The sequence below is a fragment of the Moschus berezovskii genome, chromosome 1 (assembly GCF_049115385.1).
Source record: "Moschus berezovskii isolate FMDL1 chromosome 1, NW_MosBer_1.0, whole genome shotgun sequence".
Lineage (NCBI taxonomy): Eukaryota > Metazoa > Chordata > Mammalia > Artiodactyla > Moschidae > Moschus > Moschus berezovskii.
This window is the reverse complement of record NC_142460.1, coordinates 133,151,560-133,168,112: the sequence shown is the minus strand read 5'-3', so window position 1 is coordinate 133,168,112 and position 16,553 is coordinate 133,151,560. Positions and strand designations below refer to the sequence as shown.

Here is a 16,553-nt window from a genome sequence, read left to right as displayed (position 1 = left end):
GGCCTTGCCCATCAGAGGTTGAATTTTTTGGTCCATGCAAAAATCTGCAAGGTCAGCAGACCCAGTCAAACAGCTGTCGGTCATAGTTGGCCTGCAAGCACTCGGGCATACCACAAGTTCTCCTGGCAGCAAAGGTGACGGGGCACAGAAAGTGTTACCAGAAGGCAGATCGTGGCAAGCATGAGACATTCCAAACAGCAGTGAACAGAAAGGGATTATGCTAAGCAGCATGTCAGTACTGAGTAATCCTTTTACAAGTGCCACTGTCACACTCACAAGTACAGGCTGCTTGGGACCCAGTTCTCCCATCTTCTTCTGGGAAATTAAAGGAGAAAGACTCTCCACCAGGAAGAAGCCTGGCACTCACCAGCTCTCCACAAATCTCAGCAGAAATCAAACAAAACAGAACCAAAGAACCATTTTAAGACAAAATTTGAAAACAGTGCCAAGGATACCAAAGATCTAATTCCAACTGGGTCACCAACTAACCCAAGCTGAGTCTGGATGAGTCACTTAACCTTTCCAGTTTTTAACTTTCTTCTCTGTGGACTCAGGAGGTTAAACTTGGTGAACTATGAAATCCTTTTAAAGAGTTAAACAATTTTATACTTATCTAATTGGAAATATGGGCTTCCCTGGTGGCTCAGAGGTTAAAGCATCTGCCTCCAATGCGGAAGACCTGGGTTCGATCCCTGGGTTGGGAAGATCCCCTGGAGAAGGAAATGGTAACCCACTCCAGTATTCTTGCCTGGTGAATCCCATGGACGGAGAAGCCTGGTAGGCTACAGTCCACGGGGTCGCAAAGAGTCGGACATGACTGAGCGACTGAACGGAATGGAATGGAATAGGAAATATATAGTAAAGGTAAGTGCATGAAGTAAAAGCCTTCCTCTATCAATTACACATTTGCTTTTATTTTTAAAAGATAAAAATCCTCAATTCCAACATAAAATCATCAGACAGATATGCATATGTGTATACACATGCATGCATACACCCTTCAGAACTTTAATTTCTGGAAATTCTTTCTTAGTTGCCTAATCCCCACAAGCTCTGATGGCATCCTGTTGCTGCTGCTGAAAGATTTTATTATGCAAATATTTAGACTGGGACTTTCAAACACCCATGAACATTTATTGCACTCTCCCAAGGAACATCATGGAGAGGGCTCAAAACATACTGAATCCAGGCACTTATTGACAGGATGGCTATGGGTCCTCATTAATAGGCAGTCTCTGAGATCTAACTCCATGTTTACTGACAGTCTCTTGGGTTAAGCAGAATGGCAACCAGAAATGAGATGAAAATCTTGCTGGTTATTGTTATTACAAAGTGGTCTCCATCTATCATAGGGCTTTCTCCATTGTAACCCTTCCCGTTCCTTGGATGACATGTCAGCAATAAAATCCTCACTTCCTGAACAATCCATATAACCCTGCTAAAACATGCCCTTGATCCAGAGGCCACTGTCCATGCCAAAAAAAGAGAGAGAGAAAGGGGAACTTTCAGAAGTCTCAGGACATACCTGTATATCATAGAGCTCCAACGGATTAAGTGCCAATGGAAATTAGGGAAATGAAGAGAAAAAAGCCATACTTACTTCATCCACATGTCCGACAGCCCCATAGATTCTTGCCATTTGTCCAATGAGGTAGGGGGATCTCTCTGCAATCTCTTTCAGCATTGGAAGAAAACTGTTCAAAGCCACTGGCTTGTAGCCTGCAATCTCTATGAGGATGCTTAGGATGATGTCGTTGTGGGTCGAATCCTTCAATTGCCCAATTAGGAAAGGAATACACTTCTGAACCACCTACAGGAAGAAAAGAGAAGATAGAAGGGAGGAAAAGAAACACAGAGGAAAGTTAATTAAGTCAGAATCAATCTAATATTTTTTGGATTCAATCTGAACTCAACACATTCTGAGATTATTACTCTTGTTGGAACGCAAGCAAATCTCCCAAATCTGAAATTTAAAATTTACAGTAAAATTTTGTAGCCTTCAGTTTCCTTTGCTTTTTCTTTAAATCTGTGCTCTGCAATTGAAGAGTTAAGGCTACAAAATACTTAAACGCTGCTACTCGCTCGTAAGTCAAGGTGTCCTGTGTTATGTCCTCATCAATAGTGTTACAATTCCTCCGAACCACCCTGAGAGCTTCAGCTTTTTTTGCAGGGGGTGCCCTTATATGATAGCATTTTCCTAAAGACTCAGGGAAAACATTATCAAGTAGGGTTCTCAGAAATTGGTTGTGCTGTCCATTATCAACTGTGCTGCAGATATTCAGAAGAATGAATTTGATCAGTAATTACATTGAATTGAAAAGCATGCTAAGCTGCTAAGTCACTTCAGTCGTGTCCGACTCTGTGCGACCCCACAGATGGCAGCCCACCAGGCTCCGCCGTCCCTGGGATTCTCCAGGCAAGAACACTGGAGTGGGTAGCCATTGCATTTTAAAAAAAGAACAGTTCAGTTCAGTTCAACTATTTATTGAATACCTACTATGTACCCAGAATATCTAGAGATTCCTAGAAGTTAGGATAAAGGCCAGAATTTTAAAGCATGGTCGACACGCTCAATCCCTGCTTGCCTACTCCTTAGACATCATCTTAGACACGCCCGCCTTGTTCTCTCAACTTTAGTAACAATGTCATTTTTCTCTCTCAAATTCCTCTCACCATAAGACCTTTGCACATATCATTCCCTCTCTGTAATAAGGTCTTCTCTACTATCTCATTTCACCAGTTAATTCCTAATTATCCATAGAATATCAGAGGGTTTCAATTTAAAAGACAATATAAGTATGTAAGATATCCTTGACAATGACTTTTATTAGAGCCTTCAAATTACAGAAATATGGTGTGGAAATATTTAAAATAAAAATAAAGCAGGAAAGAGCTCTTCCTTTTTCTCCAGTTTTCCATTTGGACCACAAAAACGTTATAAGATAAAAAACTACTAAAGTAAAATAATATCTACCATATTCTCAATATCCTAACCTTTCTTAGTTTTTAAAGTCTTTATCAATATAAGGATGCAATAATTTTCATTAAGGAGAATATGACTTTTTTGTGGAATGATGTCTCTATGTTAACACACATATACATTGCATACTGACAATTTAATGAATTGTTTGTCTGCTAAAATAAAAGGATTATGAAGAACAACCTGGGGAAAACTGAACAATAAAAGTACAAACTATCAGTCCATTCATACTTCTCCTATGGTTATTTCTTTTGTTTGTTATTGGTTTGCTGCTTTGGTAAGGGAGACTTGAAATGTAACTTTCAGTATTAAGATTAAAAACTCTGATGCACAGCTCAACCTGCTGAACTCATAATCTGACCCCCTGCCAAAAACCTGCTTTTCCCACCTCTCTAGCCCCAAGTGTCTCCCTTCGTATAAATGACACTGCCATCTACCTGCTCAGGGCCAGAAGTCTGAGAATCATTCTTTTTCTACAAGGGGGGGCGGGGCTCGGGGGTGGGGGTGGGGGTGTTGGGGAGGGAGGAATCATTCTTGACTACTGCTTTCCCCTTATCAGCAGCTTTATCTGAGCAATCACAAAGTCCTATTGATTCCCATCCCCCAAGTATCCCACAGATGAGTCCACTTCTCTTCATGTCCATTCATCCATCCATTCACTCACTCACAAATTATTTATGGAGTCCTTTCCATTTGCAAGGTGCTATTCTAGGCACTGCAGTTAATGTTGCTAAAAAGTCTAACAGGTTCCTGCCTTCATGGAATAATTCACTGTCTAGTAAAGGAGATATTTAGTAAAACTAATAGTTACAAGAGAAATATGTAATAGTTTTAATAAATGTCACATAGGGAAAATACAAGGTTCTAAGAGAGAGAGTCCCAGGGCCCTGATTCAGTCTAGGGGTCAGGGAAGTCCTCTCAGCAGGGACATTTAAGCTGAGACACTGATGTAGTCACCTTATACTATTCCAATAGCCTCCTAACTGTTCTCCCTGGCTTCAGTCTTATCTATCCAATCCCTTCTTGACCTTTGTGGCCACCATAGTGACCTGCTTAAAATACTTTAGGAATTTCTCACTGCTCTCAAGTTAGAGGGTCACTACCTTTTCTGAACTGACCCATCCATCTTCTAGACTTAGCTCCTTACCCAGATACTCTATTGTCTCCCCATCCAGATCCCATCATGTAACACACTTCTACCATATTGGATTTTTATTTTTTTAATGCTCTTGACCTGCTAAGTTTTCTCTTGTGTCTGGAATTTTACTCACATGATACAGTCTGCCTGTAATTCTTATTGCCCCAGTTTTGCTAGGTAACTCCTTATCATTTTTGAGGCCTCAGATTAGCTATTATTTCCTTTAAAGAATCTTCCTTGACACCTTTCTCTTCCCTTCTCAGTCTCAGATCTCTGCTAAAGTTCCTATCCTCATGCTTCCTTCTCATGGCTGGTCTAGTGTCTGTCTTGCAGACTGGATTGAAAGCTCTACAAGGTCAAGAATCTTTTCTATTTTGTGCATACAAATGTATACCCAATGCCTACCACAGAGCCTGGGCAGAAAGTAAGTCAATAAACATCTGAGAAACAAGTAAAAGGAAAGCATATCTAAAAGATATTATAGGGTAGTTTTCAGATAATCCCAACTCACACCCCACACCACAGTACTTGCATAGCTGTATACAATGTTTAAACATACATACTACCATGTGTCACATACAACATAACTAATAAGGACAGAAAAGACAGTTTTGAGACCACTAAAATTATCCCATGTGCATACATGCATACCCAGTCTTGTCTCTTTTCGACCCTATGGGCTGTAGCCTGCCAGGCTCCTCTGTCCAAGGGATTACCCCAGAAAGAATACTGGAGCAGATTGTCATTTCCTCCTCCAGGGGATCTTCCCAACCCAGGGAGAACACCTGTCTCTTGTGGCTCCTGCATTGGCAGGCAGATTCTTTACCACTGAGCCACCTGGGAAGCCCATATATATTATCCTATATACAAATATATACATACATTTATAAATATAAATTACCCTATATGTAAATTTAAACTTGATATTCATATCCAGTAATCATGGAAGAAAGGTTAGACCCACTTTCTGGTAAATGGCACATATGAATGAACAGTTCAATAAAGGCTGCCGGTGCATTGGGGGTGATTGTATGTCCTTCAGGAGAAACTATGTGAGGTCCCTGGCACCTATGGCAGAAGTGTCAGTCAGCTACTCCAGGTCAGGACAGTGTCCTTAACCTGAGGATTTTAGAAATGGAAAATGCTTACACATTTCTTGCCCCATTCTACAAAATTCCATTTCCCAGTCCTTATTCTTTATGTCCTATTCCTGGAACACCAGGGTATCTATGATACATGTTTCTAGTCATGACAGTTTTATTTAAACTCCAGTCATACATCCCAAGACTATAAAGAAAATTTTAAATGGAGAAGAAAGAAAAGGGTAAAGGAAGAAAAGAAAAACAAGAAAGACAGGCAGGCAGGCTCAGGCAAATACAGACTACTAAGCAAAGCTGAATCCATAGAAGGAACAAAATGAAGAGAAGTACTAAATAATGTGACTAACAATAAAATATGAATGATGTGAATGAATAAAGACAGATATTTCTTGAAGCTTATCACTCACATTTAAGGGAAGTGGTGGTTTGGCCTTCAGATATTTTTGGATAAGGAGAAATTATGTTTTCCTGACAGTGTATTTCCTTAGGTTGGTCTCTTTATGGTGCCTCATTGGATCTGTTTCACATCTCAGAGAAAGCCTTCCTTTGCTGAGAGCAGAGAAGCCCCTAAGATAACATAGATAGCGTGCAGAGAGGAAGCTGACATGGCCTTTGTTCAGGCCATAAGTCCCACACCATGGACTCTGAAAGAGCTTCCAAACTGGCCTCCTCATCTCAAGCCTTTTTCCCTCTCTTCAGCCTCCTCATTGCCTAAAACCCCATCTGCTCATGCCAAATATTTCCCACAATGCATTGTCAGAATCCCAAAGCCATGGCATTCCAGGGTCATTCACTGGCATTCACATGGCATTCACTGATGGGTTTATCTGCTGCCTCTTCCTCTACGAACCTCCCAACCCAGCAACACACCACTGACCACCCACAGTGACTTGAACACACATGAAAGTATGAGAAAACTCATACTTTCAAAGCTGATCTCAAATAGTTCTACTTCTGGGAAGCCTTCCCTCCAGCCCACTAACATACATGCAACCTGGAGCCAGAGCACAAGGGAGGCCCCTGAACTACACACTGAAATATTCTGCAGCCTGATACAGTGTTCTGTCTTCCCACCTGACACATACACCTTTATAACAACCTGGGAGGCTTGCTTTGAATTTAGCATTTTTGGTCCGTGTCAAGGAAACAGGAAGAAATGACCCCTAGCCTCCATCCCTTGCCCCTCCCTTCTCTTCCTACCCCTGGCTTTACCCTCAAGGAGTTTCCTATGCATATTTGTGGATACTCCAGCCCACGTATGCAAGCTCATATAGGCTGCCCCTCAGATCTATGGGGGTGACACTGTTGGCATGGCCTGTCCTTGGGGAAACAGACCCAGAGACCAGGACTTCCACAGCCCTGGAAGCAGGATGGAGGTTTATTGGAAAGGGATTCCAAGGTCCCAGTTATCTGGATTATGTTTAGTAGGCAGGGCGATGGATGGGAGCTGGGGGCACAGGCAGAGGACCGCCAATCTGAACTGGATAAATCAAGTAGCCCAGGTGAGGGCCCGTCCCTGGCTTTTCTGTTCCTTCTTGAGCAGAATCAACTGCTGCCTTTACTGTCTCCCAGGAAAGTCTGCTGGTGAGTTTAGCATCTTGTCATTGAACTGAAATTCTGTGGACACATCTCATTACCCCAGGCTACGGGCACCTTGAACATCTCATTACCCCAGGCTACGGGCACCTTGAACAGAGGGCCATCAAAAACACATAACTAAATTGGCAGTAGCTGCTGCTGCTGCTGCTAAGTCGCTTCAGTCGTGTCCAGCTCTGTGCGACCCCATAGACGGCAGCCCACCAGGCTCCCCCGCCCCTGGGATTCTCCAGGCAAGAACACCAGAGTGGGTTGCCATTTCCTTCTCCAATGTGTGAAAGTGAAAAGTGAAAATGAAGTCGCTCAGTCGTGTCCGACTCTTAGCGACCTCATGGACTGCAGCCTACCAGGCTCCTCCATCCATGGGATTTTCCAGGCAAGAGAACTGGAGTGGGGTGCCATTGCCTTCTCCTAACTGGTAGCAAGGACATTTAAATTCTTGTTAAAGAATAAAAAGTCGAGCTACTGTGGGTGTACATACATGTGTGTTCCCACACTCCCTCTCAAATTACTCCTAGATTCAATTTTCTCTTTCAGTTAATTTGATTAGCACTAACAATGTCTATTAATCTCCAGAAATCTCTAAAAACAACTGCCACTCTTTTCATTTACTACTTACAGCTACCATACTAACAAAATACATATTCTGAAAACAATGGTTCTGCTCCAAAGACTGTTTAGAACAGACTCTATAGTCCATTACTCCATCTTCTTAATGTTTTGCAACTATTCTCATTTTAAACAAATACTAAGTGACCTTTCGGAGAAGGCAATGGCACACCACTCCAGTACTCTTGCCTAGAAAATCCCATGGATGGAGGAGCCTGGTAGGCTGCAGTCCGTGGGGTCGCTGGGGGTCGGATACGACTGAGCGACTTCACTTTCACTTTTCACTTTCACACATTGGAGAAGGAAATGGCAACCCACTCTGGTGTTCTTGCCTGGAGAATCCCAGGGATGGGGGAGCCTGGTGGGCTTCCATCTATGGGGTCACACAGAGTTGGACACGACTGAAGTGACTTACAGCAGCAGCAGCAGCAAGTGACATTTGAGTCTTGTCAGCCAGAAGATACTGTGTTATGTGCTGGAGGATTAGGTATGTGAACAGGAATGCTCTACACTGCTGAGAGAAAATCCTAGAAAATGTCTCTTTTCTAGGGACCAGCCCACAAAAGCAGTTCCTCTGGGTCTGGACATTAATCAATAGAGGGCTGAACCTGTCACTTCCTGCCACTTGTCTCCGTATGGTTAGGGCTAGAAGTCTATGTTCTAGGGATAATGACAGATATGCTCATGTGTGTTACTAAATTCTGCTCCTTTTGTTGGCTAGACTACAGCATGGTTTTTGGCAGCCAAGAGTACAGACTTAGGCCCAGAAGGCCACTTGGAAAATTGACCACCCAGCCTTTTCCTATAAATGGACTCGGAGAATTCTCTGGAGCTTCCAGCCATGAGTCACTAGCCAGGAACTGCCTCCCTCCACCTAGGAAGGATGGTTTCCTAAGAGAGGGATACTCAGTAGACCGTGATGGAGGAAGGGACCCCACCTGCTCGGGAAGCAACATCAGAAAGTCACAGACAATCTCAGCTACACAAAGAGTTTTTTTTTTAAGGGCCAACTGTTGACCCTCCAGTCCTGAAAAGCCTGGTTATCACTAGTCACAGAAGGTGGGTAGTGAGGAGTGTGTTCAAAAAACATGAAACATTCCTGTACATTGCCTTCATTGGAGAACCTGCTCAGGGATCTCCAAGTTACAGAACACTGGCACAGCTTTCATGCAGAAAGAAAAGCCCCCTTTTAATCCTCATTTCACAAGGTGAAAATCCTCCTCGTTTAGCCTCTCATTTCATTTGAAATTGAATGAACTAGATGTACATGGAAAGTCTGTCTGTAGATGTGACTATTGCCCTGACTTCGTTTTCTTCTCAGTCGACCTTTTTCTGTATCCCTCCTGTTCCCTTTGCCCGCTGTCTAATTAATGAACACGAGAGAGAGGAGGGTTTACCTGGGATTTCTCTAGCTCACTACCTGTGTATCTCAGTAATCAAGTGCTAACTGACAAAGAACTAAAGGAGGCAAGGGGGCAGGGTGGGGAGAGGCAGGACCACTTTAACATGAAAAGAAGCGCTGATGGAAACAAAGGGTTGGTCAGTGCCCTGTCAACCACTCCCTCCCGCCAGTTAGGAGCCTGGTCCTGGGTTTGTCCCTTCACTTCACCGTGAGTGCTTCCTAACCCTTTGCTTCTTCATTCCAGGACCCACACTCAGCACCCATGATAGATCTCATTGGCTGGAATTAGACTGGATTGATGATGTAGCTCATCCTGACCTGTATGGCTTTGTGAAAACTCCCTCACCAGTGTCAGCCCCAGACATTCTGTAACTGGCAGCCTTAGGGGCAGGGCAGTGTGACTGTAATGACCTGTGGAAGACACGGACATTGCCCATCGGAAGATGGAAGGGCCAGATAAAGATGAGGGAGGCACATGAAAAGCCACCTCACCAGGTCACTCCCTGGTACCCACCCTGTTCTTAACCTCTCCAAACTTCAACTTCTCTGTTTACAAAATGAAAAGGCTGTTGTGGGGAACAAGTGAGATGATTCCTGTAAAACACCTACACAAGTGCCTGGTACTTAACATAAGCTCGACCACTACTAGTGTCCCCTTGTCTGCCCTCCCCTGCCTCCTGTAAACTGGGAACACTCCCCTGTGGCCTTCTCAAGTGGAGGCTGCTCAGTGACTCCCCCAGAATAAGAGAGCAGGGGGCTGGGTGTCAGACCTGTCCAGCACTGTCTCTTACCGCTTACTACTGGTATGATGGGGGCAGGATAACCTCTCAAAGCATCCAGTTTTTCCCCCTAACTTTAACTGAATAGTTCATTTTAATGTTTATATAATTTTAAAGGTTACACTCCATTTACAACAAAGCATCCATTCTGACTAGTGTAAAATGGAAAAAAAATAACACATCATAGAGTTATTGGTAGCATTAAGTGAGATATTAGATGTTAAAACAAAAATCCTTTGTGAATGATAAATCCTCTACAAATTTAGGCACTAATACTATCTCATCTGTGTTAAGAAATATTCACAGAGTGACTTCTCTGTGCCAGATACTATGCCAGGCACTGGGGACACAGTAATGGACAAGGTAGTCCTCGTGTCTCAAGCATTTGTATCATAGCCAACAAGGTTCCCTGGTAGCTCAGCTGGTAAAGAATCCACCTGCAATGCAGGAGACCCTGGTTCAATTCCTGGGTCAGGAAGACCTGCTGGAGAAGTGATGGGCTACCCACTCCAGTATTCTTGGGCTTCCCTGGTGGCTCATCTGGTAAAGAATGCACCTGCAGTGCAGGAGACCTGGGTTAGATCCCTGGGTTGGGAAGATGCCCTGGAGAAGGGAATGGCTACCCACTTCAGTATTCTAGTATTATGGCCTGGAGAATTCCATGGCAAAGAGTCGGACACAAATGAGTGACTTTCATTTTCACTTTCACTTTCAAGGTGGTCCAGAGGGAAAGAGAACAGCAGAGACAAACTCATGGCAGCGTGAAATGTGCTGTGTCAGGGATTAGGGGTAAGAAAAGAATCAGAGTTTTGCTGGCAAGAAAGCCACATCTAAGCGACTGTCAGCTCACAAAGGGTGGTGCTGGTGGGGGAAGATCATTCTAGGTGGAGAACATCACATGTACATAAAAACTCGGTGCCTGATAGAGAATGCCCACCTGTGATCCCTGAGACTGGACACCTGTTCGAGGTCTAAGGGTTAAAGAGACCCTGATGCTGGCAAAGATTGAGGGCAGGAGGAGAAGGGGGTGACAGAGGATGAGATGGTTGGATGGCATCACTGACTCAGCAGACGAGTCTGAGTAAACTCAGGGAGATGGTGAAGGACAGGGAAGCCTGGCGTGCTGCAGCCTGTGAGGGAGCAAAGAGTTGGACACGACTGAGTGACTGAACAATGACAAAGGAGGCCAAGCAACAGTGAGGGGCCTGGTTTCAAATAGCTTCATAAGCCCTTTCCCAAGTTTCTGGACAGCCATAGAAAGCCTGTAACCAGTGGTCTGCTGGGACCTCTCTGAATGCCACACAAGGTGCCACTATCTATCACTCTTGGACCTGACCTTTTTGGGTCATGTGACACCAAGCCCCTTCCTATAAGTGAGCCTCCTCCTGGTTTCATTTACCACCTTTATCCCATGGGAAATAAGTTGAATTAGCTTATTCTCTCCAGATCCTCCTTGAACTTGTATTGAACCTGCCCTTCTAAAAACTGTGTTTGTTTAGCTTTTGCTCTCAGGCTGCAGATAAAATGGCATGCCCAGCTGTCTCCTTTCTGAAACCAGGTCCTGCCTATTAGTCACCTCTCTCTATTCCCCACATCACCTGGTCCCCAGTCTCTATCTGTGGTAGGCAGAATAACAACTTCCCAAAGATGTCCACATTCTAATCCCCGGAACCTGTGAAAAAGGGACTTTGTAAATGTGATTAAGTTAAGGGTCTTGTGGTGGCAAGATAATCTTGGATCATCTGGGTGGTCCCAATGTAATCACAGGACCCTGGCAAAGGGAAGAAGAGGAGTCGGAGTCAGGGAAAACATGATGGAAAAGCAGAGGTGAGAGTGATGCAGGCCATAAGGCAGCCTCTTGGAGTTGGAAAGGGCAAGGAAACATTCTTCTCTAGATTCTCCAGAAGGAATGCAAGCCTGCTGACCCATTTTAGACTTCTGACTTCCAGAACTGTAAGGTAATAAATTTATGTTGTTTTAAATCACTACGTTTGTGGTAATGTTACAGCAGCACAGGAAAGGAATTCACCACCCTGTCTGTGTACCCCCCACTCTGAGTTTTCTTTTACATGGTCTAGTGATCCCTTAACTCCGCTCCCTGCCCAAACGCTGCTGTAGCTTTGCCCATCCTTTCTGTCCTTAATCCTTTCTGAAATTCATTTCTCCATCTGTGCTTGTAATTCACTCCCAGACTACCTCTAGCTTGTTCTATCTAATATTTTCTGCCACATCTTCAATCACTTTATTCTTACTGGATATTTTTAAACCCTCCTTATTTCCTCTAAACTCCAACACCCATGCAGGCATTTCCTACACTTCCCTTCCATACACAATCCATAATAGATGTCTTCCACTCCCCACTTCACCCCTACAGACCACTGCCTCTCATGACTCACTAGTGGGTCTCCAGCTACCAAAGCCAAGGTCAATTCCTGTCTCCAATCTCCTTTAAGTCCCTAGATCTTGACCCTGTTGAGTCACTTTCCCTCTTTGAAGACCACACACATCCTTTTGCTTATATTCATGGTCTTTACTTTGATCTCTTTTGTTCATTTTTTCATTTCCAAATTCAGCAACACTTTATTGAAGCCCTATGAGTTTGAGTGAACTCCGGGATTTGGTGATGGACAGGGAGGCCTGGCGTGCTGTGATTCATGGGGTCATGGAGAGTCGGACACGACTGAGCGACTGAACTGAACTGAACTGAACTATGTGCCCAGCACTATGGTAGGGCATTCATACAAATATGCAGACACAGGTGCTGTGCTCCTCAAGCAGTTTAAGGTGCACTGGGAGAGAAAAACATGGAAAAAAAATAACTACAATATATTGTTCTAAGGGCAAAAGCAAAAATGTTTACCAGGTAACAGAGAGTGTCCTGTCCTCTGTCTGACCTCTAGCCTTGCTGCTATAAGTGTGGTCACTGAAGCAGCAGGGGCAGCGTCGCCAGGGAGCTTGTAAAAGAGTAGAATTGGGGACCCCATCCTAGAACTACTGAACTGAAACCTCTGGGGGTGGGGTTCAAGCCTGCTCTCTCATGTCCAAGTCTCCCAGCCCAGTCTCCACTTCTTAAAGGCCATCTGCCTCTCTTCTCAACCTGACACAAAACTTCAAGGTCTGGCGTGATGCCACTCCCTCTGTGGGTCTTCAGGGCACATATTTTCCTCTAAGGCAGAACTCACTGCCACTCCATCTCTGTTTATACCATTTTTTGGGAGGCCGGGGCTGAGGCATGTGGGATCTTAGTTCCTAGACTAGAGATTGAACCCATGCCACCTTATTAGTAGTGCCAAGTCTTAACCACTGGACTGCTAGGGAAGTCCTCCCAAACTTTTTTTTTCTCCCACCCTCCTTTTCTTAAAAATCTGTTTCTATCTTTTGTAGAGCACTTATCACCCTCTTTAATTCAGCTTAGTTTTATGAATATTTATTGAGTACTATCAGATACTGTAACAAGATGTGGGTTACAGAGGAAAAGAAGAAATCATGGCTTACCACAAGGATCTTACAGTCTATTGTGGTTAATTATACATATTGGTCTTCCCTGATAGCTCAGCTGGTAAAGAATCTGCCTGCAATGTGGGAGATCTGGGTTCGATCCCTGGGTTGGGAAGATCCCCTAGAGAAGGGAAAGGCTATACACTCCAGTATTCTGGCCTGGAGAATTCCATGGACTGTATAGTCTACGGGGTCGCAAAGAGTCGGACACGACTGAGCGACTTTCACTCACTCACTCACTCATACATATAATCAACCTTGTCTGCCTTTCTTTGAATTTTGACATTTAATTCAAATGTTCCGGTTTTCACCTTGGTGTTGTTTTTCAAGTGGTGGTTATTGATATTAACATGAAAACGGAGCAAAGATTCAGCCATAACTGATAGAACCTTGGTCTTGGCATTAATCTGTACTATGCACATGTGCTTGTGCCCTCTAGAATCCACTTCTACTTCCCCCTTCCTAGCAGCCTCTAGTTTCTATCTGAGTGTCTTCAGGGTTCAGGAGAAGCTCCAGGGATAGAGCAAGGGTCTGAAACAAAGACTCTCAGGACTTTGGTTTGGATGTTTCAGGAGTCATGGAGGGAGAAGCATACTGCTTAGAGAACCCCGACCCCCATCCAGATCCCACAAGGAGAAAACCTACAGAAAATGGAAGCCAACATTGAGAAATCAAAAATCTGAGAAATGGAGATGGAGAAGCTGTTCTGCTCATATAATTGAGCCCCTAATCAAGTCTCATCTGAAGGTTTTTCCCCATTGCATGCACTAATGCATTCCTTTTGTTGTTTAAACCAGTATGGGTTGGGTCTTTGGTTGCTGATAGTCACATGTGACCTAATTATTAAGGTGCTAGTGGGCTTCCTGGGTGGCTCAGATGGTAAAGAATTTGCATGCACTGCAGAAGATCTGGGTTCGATCCCTGGGACTGGAAGATCTCTTGAAGAAGGGAATAGCAACCCACTACACCGACTCTGTGGACATGAGTTTGAGTGTACTCCGGGAGTTGGTGATGGACAGGGAGGCCTGGCGTGCTGTAATTCATGGGGTCGCGGAGAGTCGGACACGACTGAGCGACTGAACTGAACTGAACTGAACCTTCCCAATGACAACCCAAGTATTCTTGCCTGGAGAATCCCATGGACAGAGGAGCCTGGCAGGCTGCAGTCCATAGGGTCACAAAGAGTCAGAAGAGGCTTGGCACGCACTCAAAGAACGACAAATTTGCCATCTAGAAGGTGAGCCTTTGTTCTCATTACAGGCTGATTTCCCCATAAGTGAAGACATATGCAGGTCTTCCTCAAGGCCCCATCTGAGAAACTGTAGATCCCAAGGACTGTACAACCACACTGAACTTTTGTTAAAGGTGCTCTGCAGTGACTACAGATTTGCACACTTGATGTGTTTGTATTACTGTACCTGTGGTGGTGAATTTTGTGTGTCAGCTTCACTGGGTCAGAGGGTACCCAGATATTTGATTAAACATTATTCTCAGTGTGTCTGTGAGGGTGTTTCCAGATGACATTGGCATCTAAATAGGCCCAGCTGTGATGAGAGGGTAACAGGCAGGAGGAAATAAACTGCAAGTGGCAGACGTGTTTTTCCTTCTCTACACAAAATTAAAAGAGGCTTCTTTTAATTCTGTGTTGAGGACACCTGGTTCTGCCTTGAGCTAACCAATATATTTTTCTTAGAGAAATGTTTTTCTTACAGAAATGTTTTTCTTAAGCTGTGTTAATGAAACTATGTATTTGCTTTGGAATCTGCCTTTCTTCAAAATGGTTCCCCCTTTGCCAACAAAGGTCTGTCTAGTCAAGGCTATGGTTTTTCCAGTGGTCATGTATGGATGTGAGAGTTGGACTGTGAAGGAAGCTGATTGTCGAAGAATTGATGCTTTTGAACTGTGGAGCTGGAGAAGACTCTTGAGAGTCCCTTGGACTGCAAGGAGATCCAACCAGTCCATTCTAAAGGAGATCAATCCTGGGTGTTCATTGGAAGGACTGATGCTAAAGCTGAAACTCCAATACTTTGGTCACCTCATGTGACGAGTTGACTCACTGGAAAAGACTCTGATGCTGGGAAGAATTGGGGGTGGGAGGAGAAGGGGACGAAGGAGAATGAGATAGCTGGATGGCATCACCGACTCAATGGACATGAGTTTGAGTGAACTCTGGGAGTTGGTGATGGACAGGGAGGCCTGGTGTGCTGTGATTCATGGGGTTGCAAAGAGTCGGACACGACTGAGCGACTGAACTGAACTGAAGACTAACTTTATTTCTTTTCTCAAACCTTCGGCTGAGAATGGGCTCAACAATCAAGTATTCATGTCAATTGTTTTATGATGCACCTCCTGCTATCCTATCTCAAAAATGCATACTGTGGGAGAGGGGCCTGGTGGAACTGTCTCAGCCTTGAGGTGTCTCTCTTATATGATTGATAGCTTTCTAACAGACATAAAACACCTTGCTAAAAACTAGCAAGGGGTCACTCTTTCTGTCCCCTTCTGATGTCTATGTCAGAAGCTTTCCCTATCTCTGTTATACTTTAATAAAACTTTGCTGCAGAAAAAGTTCCAAGTAGTCAAGTCTCATCTCTGACCCCAGGTCAAAATCCTCTTCTCTGGAGGTCACAAATCCTGGTATAATACATGGCTTGCAGCAGCAACCTTTCTGTGTGGATCATGTTGTATATAATATAATTTTTTACCTCTTGCTTCTTCTTTGCAGCTACATGCAAAAGCCGTAGAAGATGGTACTGTTCTGGTTGTTCCAGTCGAGACATCAAGCCTAGGAGTTCTGTGAGGTGTCTGTTAATTGGCTGAGGCTGCTTATCATACACAGCAGGTAAAACCCTCAATAACATGGCGTTACCTGTTGAAGGAACAATAACGAGAATGATGGCTTTATCAGTCCATGAGCCATAGAAATAGTATTATTATCAATGTAATAAATTTTGCACTTCCTCACATATTAAACAGCACAAGCTGATGGCCAAATCCTCTGCTTAAAATAACATGGTACTTTATTCTGAAAAATCACTAAAGCATTAAATAGGTTCTGTAAAAGGGAATATTTTATGATATGATCAGCATTATTATCTAATGAAAAATTTTTCCTGAGTAATATGCCCTGGGGAAAAGAGAATTTGACAGTAACAGACCACACCCTTGTGGAGGAAACGGTTCCGATAAAGAATTCCTGTTGAGAAACAGCATTTGGATGCTGTTTAAATAAAAACTAAGCAGTGCTGTAAGGATGGATCTAAATGAAACTGAACCAAAAAGAAAAAAAAAATGCAAGGAATGTATTCATGTTCCTGAGAGATATGGAGGCCTGATTTAGACAACTGACATATGGAGGCTATGCCTTATTTTCATGAATAGTTAGAAAAGTAGCAATGTAAATTTAGATCCTCAATTTCTGCACTATATCAGGGGAAGTTTAGACTCAGCT

General features: G+C 43.8%; 1 protein-coding gene across 14 annotated transcripts in view; it reads right to left on the bottom strand.

Annotated features, from left to right (window-relative positions):
* Nucleotides 1–16,553, bottom strand: part of VEPH1 (ventricular zone expressed PH domain containing 1) — a 326,186-nt gene that overhangs the window by 220,057 nt on the left and 89,576 nt on the right. For all 14 annotated transcript variants that reach the window (XM_055410995.2, XM_055410978.2, XM_055411004.2 and 11 more), the window contains 2 exons: nucleotides 15,808–15,971; nucleotides 1,601–1,810 (listed from right to left, as the gene is read on the bottom strand). In XM_055410995.2, the coding sequence (XP_055266970.2) occupies nucleotides 1,601–1,810; nucleotides 15,808–15,971 (374 nt within the window). The remainder of the gene's footprint in view (nucleotides 1–1,600; nucleotides 1,811–15,807; nucleotides 15,972–16,553) is intronic.